General features: G+C 51.4%; 1 protein-coding gene across 2 annotated transcripts in view; it reads right to left on the reverse strand.

Annotated features, from left to right (window-relative positions):
* flt1 (fms related receptor tyrosine kinase 1) overlaps positions 1 to 10,000 on the reverse strand; it is a 42,227-nt gene that overhangs the window by 11,454 nt on the left and 20,773 nt on the right. Inside the window, exons 11-14 of one of the 2 annotated variants that reach the window (XM_056584355.1) lie at positions 4,989 to 5,115; positions 4,150 to 4,258; positions 2,351 to 2,662; positions 1 to 118 (exon numbers count right to left, since the gene is read on the reverse strand). The exon at positions 1 to 118 is cut by the window's left edge and continues 29 nt beyond it. In XM_056584355.1, the coding sequence (XP_056440330.1) occupies positions 1 to 118; positions 2,351 to 2,662; positions 4,150 to 4,258; positions 4,989 to 5,115 (666 nt within the window). Of the gene's footprint in view, positions 119 to 2,350; positions 2,663 to 4,149; positions 4,259 to 4,988; positions 5,116 to 9,418; positions 9,646 to 10,000 lie in introns of those variants that run through there. The other variant, XM_056584356.1, reaches the window with a different exon arrangement.

The following is a 10,000-nucleotide window of genomic DNA, read 5'->3' on the forward strand; positions in this document are numbered from 1 at the left end:
TTGTACCAGGTCAAGATTGGGGGTGGAACGCCACGGGTGGGGCAGCTGAGGGTCACGGAGCTGCTGGTGTTGACCCTGTAGTCTGTCAGGTTCTGGAGCAGCAATGGAGGCTGCAGGACTTGAGGCACACATAAACACACAGACACACGCACACACAAACACACACACACGCACACACGAAGACACACACAAACACGCAGACACACACACACGCACACACACACACACACACACACACACACACACACACACACACACACACACACACACACACACACACACACACACACACACACACACACACACACGCACACAATGTGCAGACACACACACGCAGACACACACGCACGTGCAGACACACACACACACACATGGGCAAACACACACGTACATACACACAAACACACACGCACACACACATGCACACACACATGCACACACATACAAACACACATGCACATACACAAAAACAATTATATGATTGCATTTATCTGTGTGTGAGTGTGGATGTGTGTGTTTTTGTGTACGTGTGACTGTGTGAGATTTAATCTGTGTTTGTGTGTGTGTGCGTGCATCTGTGTGTGTGTGTGTGTGTGTGTGTGTGTGTGTGTGTGTGTGCGCATCAGTGTGTGCGTGCATGTGTGTGTGTGCATCTTTGTGTGTGTGTGTGTGTGTGTGTGTGTGTGTGTTTTCCTCCACACCACGGAGGGTCTCCCTGTCCACCACACCCTCCATAATTTGGTATTGCGTAATATCACCTTTTCTGTCTTTTTATGAATAGGCTAAACAAATAGTTCCTGAGCAAGGAGCCCTGTGAGTCACCTGGAACGGGGCCATGAGCAGGGCCATGGACCCTGGCAGCCCACCAGGACCACTGGTGAGTCAGCTGGCATCCCACTCATCACTCAGACGCCTTTCCATCAGGCCTCTTTATGGTTACAAGCGCCTATTCAGTAAGCTCAACACATGTGCCGTCCTTAAGCCTCACTAAGGTCCCATGGTCAACGTTTGAGTCTCCCCTGTTTCCTTAAAACATGCAACGACAGAGTGTTTATTCTCCATTACGGCCCGGAATAGAAACAATGAATTGACATCGCCATGCTCTTAATTTCCTGCTTGGTCACACACCCTGCTATACTTAGAGAGAGAGAGGGGCAGCCCTCCCCCTGCTCACCCATCACTCTCAATTGTTCCTCTAATTTCCCATCCTCTCCTCCTCCCACTGCCACCCCTGCTCGCCTCCTAACTCCAAGGCCACCAGCGGAGGAAGCGGTTGCGTCAATCGTACGGCCGCTCGGTCACAAAGACGGACGGACCCCCAAACACAAGCAGTCACTTGAGAGTGGCCAGTTGATTGTTGTTGCCCGCCCCCCCCCTGATCCTCCTTCTGCACAACAATGTATGATTGTCCACGCCGCTGGACCCTGACAGTGTCCGATTGGCTGATTGTTCCCCTGCTCCTGCGTGGAAGCCTGTTAAATGTGGCGTGCGGGGAAGTCTCCATTGTGTGTCTCCCTCCAGACCCGCTCCTCATTCCCACGTTGGGGCCGCGGCCGCTGCCTGGAGCGGCGGAGGTGGCGGCAGTAAGACGGGGACCCAGTTCCCAAGCACCCCCCCCCCCCCTACAACACCACCCCCTACACCCCCTCACCACCTACACCACCACCCCCCTACACCCTCTACACCACCTCAGGCGCTGTGTTTATGGCTAAGGTGTCTTATCCATACATGGTGATACACTATAGGCATTTTTACACTGGCAAGCCGGTAGGTTCGTGGCTTGGAACGCCCTGCATTTCACCGTCTTGTCTCTGTAAAACCGAGGGGGTATAATCCGCCTTCGTCACGGAGCCTGCTTCCTTGGTTATTTTTATTCAAGCCACTCACATGCAAGAATGATTAGTCGACATCTCAGTGTAGGCTACTATGTATTTGAGGCTCGTGCATTTGAACATTTGGAACTAATCTTCTAAATCGTGGTGGTGCTGAAATGACCTCATTATCACCATAATCATTATCACCATCAGCCTCCTCCTCCTCCTCCTCCTCCTCCTCCTCCTCCTCCTCCTCCTCCTCCTCCTCCTCCTCCTTCTCCTCCTCCTCATCATCATCATCATCATCATCATCACCACCAAAACCACAATCACCACCACCACCACCATCACCACCACCACCACCACCACCACCACCACCACCACCACCACCATCACCACCACCACCACCACCACCACCACCACCACCACCATCACCACCACCACCACCACCACCACCACCACTACCACCACCATCACCACCACCATCACCATCCCCACCACCACCAGCCCCTAATTAGTACCAGCTGTGTCCTCACCTGCGACCACCACTTGCGTCACCAGCTGCGTCCTCCGCCCGGTGGCCAGGTGACGGGCGGTGCATCCGTAGCGTCCTGAGTCGCCAGCCGTCAGGTTGCTGAGCGACAAGGTCAGAGAGCGGGAGAACTCGCCGGACGTGAGCGCGCTTCCGCTCAGGGCGGGGCTCTGCTGCGAGTGGCCACTCAGAGCGTCACTCAGGCGGTGCCATGACAACGCCACGTACAGATACTTGTTGGCCGTGCAGGTGAGCGTGAGGTCTCCGCCCTCTCTAGGCTCCTCGCCCTGTTTCACACTGAAGCCCCCTGGGACATCTGGGGGTGAGAGAGTATGGTTCAATGCAATGGAGAGAGAGAGAGAGAGAGAGAGAGAGAGAGAGAGAGAGAGAGAGAGAGAGAGAGAGAGAGAGAGAGAGAGAGAGAGAGAGAGAGCCAGAGAGAGTACAGCAGATGAGCAGAAGGTAAGATGCAGAGGAGTGTGAGAGTGAACATCTGGCAAAGATCATATCGGAAATGAGTCTGAGAACGGAACTCAGAGTTGCAACGAACCCTGTTGTGGTTTCCCACCTGTGTGGGTTTGATTCCCGGGCTGCGGCGGTTCTCCCAGTCACACCTCTGAGCACCCAACCAACCCAGGTCCCTGAGCCCCAACCCGCCCTCCAGGTCCCTGAGCCCCAACCCGCCCTCCAGGTCTGTGAGGCCCAACCCGCCCTCCAGGTCTGTGAGGCCCAACCCGCCCTCCAGGTCTGTGAGGCCCAACCCGCCCTCCAGGTCTGTGAGGCCCAACCCGTCCTCCAGGTCTGTGAGTGGGCAGTTCAGCGGAACTGGTGCAATACAGTGAAAAGGTATTTTGTATTTACTTTAGCCATCCGAAACTTCCTGTGGAAACGGCTACAGGTTTCCTTGTGGCAGATAGTGTTTATCTTCCAGAACAACCCCAGGCCTCCAGAAATAAAGTGGCTCAGGCCAAGGAAGCTCACCGCACGGGGAAGTACAACGATAAGAGCTCCCAGTTCCTGTTTCACTGGCACACAAACAGACCCACACACACTCTCACACACACACACAAACACATTCTTGCACACACACATACACACACACACACACACACACACACACACACGCACGCACGCACGCACGCACGCACGCACGCACGCACGCACGCACGCACGCACGCACGCACGCACGCACGCACGCACGCACGCACGCACACACACACACACACACACACACACACACACACACACACACACACAAGCACGTATTCATGCACACACAAACACACAAGCACAAACACACACGCACATGTATGCATGCACACATACAAAAGCATACACTTAAACCATATACAAGTATGCATAAAATCAAAGGACACAGTCCCACACATACACACAGTTCCACACACACACAGTCACACATACACAGACAGACAGACACCAACGCAACAACACACAAACAGACTACAGGATTGGTACCAAACAGGTGTATGTAATGTTTGTAAACCCTGTGGGTCCAGCCTGTCGTTGGGATTCCTAAAGTCTCCATTTGTCCTGGAGTGTTTCATCTCTCACGGCCTCTTTGGTGCGTCTTGTTAGGAAGAGGCGGGAGGAGGGATGAAGGGGTGGAGGGAGGGAGGGAGGGGTGAGGGAGGGAGGGGATGAGGGGTGGAGAGGTGGAGGGAGGGAGGGGAGGAGGGAGGGAGGGGTGAAGGGAGGGAGGGGATGGGGGGTGGAGAGGTGGAGGGATGGAGTGGTGGAGGGAGGGAGGGAGGGGCGGCGAGAGAAAGACCTTAACCTCTTTACCTGTCACATAGAAGGGGAAGTCCAGCGTGTCCGAGCCCACAGCGTTCAAGGCGACACAGCGAAACACTCCAGAGACGAACGCCTCAGCCACTGTCAGCACCCCTACTGTCTGTGGAGGTACACACACACACACACACACACACACACACACACACACACACACACACACACACACACACACACACACACACACACACACACACACACACACACACACACACACATACACACATGCACGCACAAACACACACGCACGCACAAACACACGCACATGCACGTGCATACACACACACAATCATGCACATGCACGCATTCCCACGCACACACATACACACCAATAACACTAGTAAATATTTTCCATATTGCGTGGACAATGTGTCCCACGTCCAGCTCAGGAGCTAGCTCCACATGCTAAGTCTATATTGGGACTGCTACATGTCTGGAGGTTTCATCTCACATACGGGGAAAAATTGAACAAATAAGGATACATGTCCTTCCCCTCAGGGACATATGTTCTGTAAGAACATAAAACAAGCCTGGAAGATGTCCAGCTGGTCCTCTTAGAGGTGGACACCTCATCCATTAACACATTTGTTTTAAAGAATGGGTGGTAGATGGGGTTAAATCATAATTCAGCTAATGCGTTTGAACATAAAGAAAACAATGAGTTGGAACCTAATGAATGGAGTGAAAGAGTTAAAAGAGCATTAAGGAGAACTTAACCAGGGTGTTCTCGTCTCCTGAAACTGTTCAACATAGCAGCTGTTTTGCGTGTGTCGCTATGTATGTATTGTCAAGCCATCACCAGTGGTGCTATGACTGCATCATGATGTCCTCACCCGGTTCTTCCCTTGGAGCACTTCCTGTCTGTGTGTGACGCGCAGGAACATGTTCTTCTGGGTGGATGTGCTGGGGACACTCACTCCCACGGGGGTCCACAGAGAGGACCTCGGCGGACATACACACCTTAGGTAGGAAGAAGATGGAGGAGGAGGAGGAGGAGGAGGATGAGGAGGAGTAGGAGGAGGAAGGTGGGCGGGATAGAGGCTCAGCTGTGTTGACACAGTCGTGCTGAATCCCTGTGTTTGTGTCTGTCTGTGTGTGTGTGTGTGTCTGTCTGTGTGTTTGTGTGCGTGTGAGTGTGTGTGTGTGTGTGTGTGTGTGTGTGTGTGTGTGTGTGTGTGTGTGTGTGTGTTTTCGACAGCTGTGCACCGCAGGAGGAAGAGTTTGGATGACCAAAAACAAAACCTAATGTGTCTTCTTGATCCCAGGCTATTGTGATTTCCCTATTTCCATCACCTCTCCCATCGTCATCATCATGGTTCTTAACAACACCATCACATCATCACCCACTTTTATCAATGGCCTCATGTCCTCCCCCAGCCGCAGCACAATAAGCAGCGCTAAGCAGATGTGTGTGTGTGTGTGTGTGTGTGTGTGTGTGTGTGTGTATGTGTGTGTGTGTGTGTGTGTGTGTGTGTGTGTGTGTGTGTGTGTGTGTGTGTGTGTGTGTGTGTGTGTGTGTGTGTGTGTGCGCGTGTGTGAGTGTGTGTGTGTGTGTGTGTGTGTGTGTGTGTTTGTGTCAGTCGGGGGAACCGGCTGACAATAGTGGATTTCTGGAGCTCCACATTATTCCCGATTGTTCCCCACGAAGGAAGCAGAGGTGGTGGTGTTTGTCATCCTGCGGATTGGCTTCCTTCCATTCTTAACAAATCATCAACGCATTCCCGGGCCTGGCATTCCCAATCCAGGCACAATGACCCCAGCCAGTCGGAATCCATAGATCACACACCAGGAGTACATTGTTCCACTCGCTGCCTCAGATTGATTCTATTGTGGTGCGGACAGGGGGTGAGATGTTGTCTTCAAGTTTTGGACTAGGAAGGGGCCAATGATCATGGCGGTTTGATGGGTAGTATAAATGAAATTAGTGGGAATGGTTTGTAATCGTCGTTTCCTCACCCCTGTCCCTCCCATACTTTTATTCCAACAGAAACAACATTTGGATTGCATTTACAGGACGGGGCGATGGCCGACTTCCTACATCATTCATCTGGCATACTTGATATTGTTGTTATATTATATGATGGCCCTGTATATCCAACATATTCAGGGATAGGGGTTGGATTTCCACTTGCCACCCAACTGAATGTATGCACTCATGCTATTTTATTCAATGCTATCTATCTATCTATCTATCTATCTATCTATCTATCTATCTATCTATCTATCTATCTATCTATCTATCTATCTATCTATCTATCTATCTATCTATCTATCTATCTATCTATCTATCTATCTATCTATCTATCTATCTATCTATCTATCTATCTATCTATCTATCTATCTATCTATCTATCTATCTATCTATCTATCTATCTATCTATCTATCTATCTATCTATCTATCTATCTATCTATCTATCTATCTATCTATCTATCTATCTATCTATCTATCTATCTATCTATCTATCTATCTATCTATCTATCTATCTATCTATCTATCTATCTATCTATCTATCTATCTATCTATCTATCTATCTATCTATCTATCTATCTATCTATCTATCTATCTATCTATCTATCTATCTATCTATCTATCTATCTATCTATCTGTCTGTCCAATTCTTATTCAGGAAATGGATTTGGGTAAAATTATGGTGTAATGTTTGGTGACAAGATACCTCAGAAATCTTAAATGTTGAGGCTTTCGGACTGTAAGGCTCACATGTGGCTAACAGTTAGAACATATTGGCTGACATGACACTTGATGAAACTTGGGTGTGCGACATGCATTACCCCCTGTGCGTGTGTGTGATTGTCCTTTGCCCCTCCTTGAAGTTGATTCCTCTCCTGCTTGATTGCTTTTCCTGGCATAGATAGTGAATGTCTGTCTCCCCTAGGCCCACCCTGTCTGTGGTACCATGCCAACACACACAAACACACACACGTGCGTTCCCACAAACACACCCACGAGCACAAACACACGCGGGCATTCATGCACACACCAACACAAACACACACAGACAGTCACACACAGGTAGAGTGAGACTGGAAGACAGACAGACAAACAGTCCAGAACAAATTAACGGACAACCATTTCTCTCTCTCGCTTCTCTCGCACTTCTCTCTCACTGACAAACACCCACACACACATGTACACAAATAGACCTGCATATGCAGACACACACAATTTCTTGAATAAATGACAGCGGACACAAGCAGAGTTAGAAACAGCACATACGCACAAGCACATACATTCCACAGATACACAGTGTGTGTGTGTGTGTGTGTGTGTGTGTGTGTGTGTGTGTGTTTAATGAGACATCAGTTGGGCCGTCTCCTACCTCCTCTTCCTGCTCTGTGGCCTTGAAATACACAACATATGTCCCTATCCAGCCTTGCCTAGCATTCCCAAAACACCCTGCCATCGCCACGGTAACCCTCACAGAAACACACGCACACACATGTAAGCGGTTTTAATGTACACAACAAAAACAAATAAATGATATAACACTTATAACACCCAATATGTCTTAGTTTCATACACGTCTTTGCAATTATTGTCATATTGTCGTATGTAAGTTAGTTGTATAAAATTATTAAATATTAGACTCATATATTACTCAGAACATCTGTATACAAAGGAATTAATCACATTGCAAGACCCGTAGAGAGGGACACTGATCTGCTGGTCACAAACACACACACACACACACACACACACACACACACACACACACACACACACACACACACACACACACACACACACACACACACACACACACACACACACACACACACACACACACACACACACACACACAGACACACACACATACGAGCGCGTGAGCACACAAACACACACACACACACACACACACACACACACACACACACACACACACACACACACACACACACACACACACACACACACACACACACACACACACACACACACACACACACACACACAACTTACACACACAACACACACACACTTATATACTATACACACACAGGCAGTTCAGAAATTGCTCTCACATAGCACAATTAACACCATAAGATAGTGACACTCTTGTTTTGTAAGAAATCATACACTTTTGATTGTTGTTGTTTTTGAGCCAGAGATAAAACACAAATAGTTGATATAACGACATGGATCGACAGGTAACAGACGGACGGACGGGACGTGGGGCAGAGGACACCGGGCAGGTCGTAGCACACAGACGGTAGGTACAGAGAGTCTTTGGTCCGGCTATGCCTCCTGCATTGCAGGCGCCCACGTTCGGACCTCCAGTCAGTAGAGAACTTATAGCCCCCCGTGTTTCCAACCACACCACGTGTTTATATATTTAGTCCTCGCTCCCTTCGCCTGTCAGAGGGGCGTCCAACACCTGAACTCTCCCGCCAAAACGTCTGAACAGGGAAGTAAAGAAGCACGGCAAGTCACAGCTTCTAGTGGGTGTCAGAATCGGGACCGGGGGGGAGGGGGGGGGGGGGGGGGGGGGGTGATGATATGGAGGGGGGTTAGGCTTTGGTTCATGCACCCACTGTTAAGTACCACTCTAGGACGGACGGGGGAGCAGCTCCAGAGGGACGGGCTCTCCTCTGGTTCTAAGGACGGAAAGGGAGGGCGCAGGGGGAGGGGGGGCATGGGGGAGGGAGGGCGCAGGGGGAGGGGGGGAGCTGGGGGAGGGGGGGGGGCGTGGGGCGAGGGGGGTCCGCTGGGGGGGGTTCTTTGGTGGAGAGGGGGGTCCGGTGGCGGGAAGGGGGGTCCGGTGGAGTGGAGGGGGGTCCGGTGGGGGGAGGGGGGTCCGCCGGGGGGAGTGGGGGGGGGGGGGTTGTCGTGGGTATTTGAAGGAAGTAATAAATAAATATTGCAGTGGTATCGATGGTGTGTGGGCCCCTGCCAGGCCCTCGGTGGCTTTTGCCCCCCAGGGGGTCTCCACACCGTGTTCCTTGGTCTTGACTGCCCAGCAGTGGTCCAAGCCCCCCCCCCCCCCCCCACCCGTAACCTCCCACAATGCACCAGAGTCTGAGTCCGAGGGTCTGAGCAGGACCGCAGCCCTAGGGTCCTAAGGCGGTGGGGGGGGGGTCTGCACACAGGTTGATGTAGGGGGGGGGGGAGGTGCTGAGGGAGGGGATGGCGAGCTGGTGGGGTGGGGTCCTGGTGGGGGGGGTGGTGGGTAGAGGGTGGAGAAGGGCTCAAGAATAGATCAAGCCCTTGAGGAAGTGGCCTGTGGGCCCGTTTGAAGACGAAGGGACAATCACGCTGCTGGGAAGCGTCTCGCGTCGAGGGAGGAAGCCAAACAAGGGGAGGAAAAGCGCTCTGATTTTCGCACAGGAAGCCCGCCGCGCCTCCTGCCTCGCCAAGATAAGAGCGCGGCGGTTCCCAGGGCCAGGCCCGGGGGCCCTCTCTCCCTCAGCCCGGCCGGCCGTCCACCGGGGGCTCCTCCTGGGGGCCGCGTCAGGCCCGCCGCGCAGACGGGCTACGAAGAACAAGGCCGGGTGTCACTCTAGAGCTCACACACTCCTTAAGGTCACTCTGCTTAGGCTTACACTCATTAAGGGTACACACTCCTTAAGGCCACTCTGCTTAAGGTTACACTCTTTAAGGTTACACACTCCTTAAGGTAACACTCTCTTTAGGGGTATAAGAATGAAGTGGCACAACAAGCTAAGCTACATGCTAAGCTAACCTTCGTCTCTGACAGTGGACACAGGGAGAGGAGCTGCTTTTTGTCTGGGTGGACGAAACCAAAACCGGTGGTTGTAGTCTAACCATGCCTTATGGATTGTATTATACTATCATGTACGAATGTATGGAGTCTTCTCAGGAGAGAA

The sequence above is a fragment of the Gadus chalcogrammus genome, chromosome 23 (assembly GCF_026213295.1).
Source record: "Gadus chalcogrammus isolate NIFS_2021 chromosome 23, NIFS_Gcha_1.0, whole genome shotgun sequence".
Classification (NCBI taxonomy): Eukaryota; Metazoa; Chordata; class Actinopteri; order Gadiformes; family Gadidae; genus Gadus; species Gadus chalcogrammus.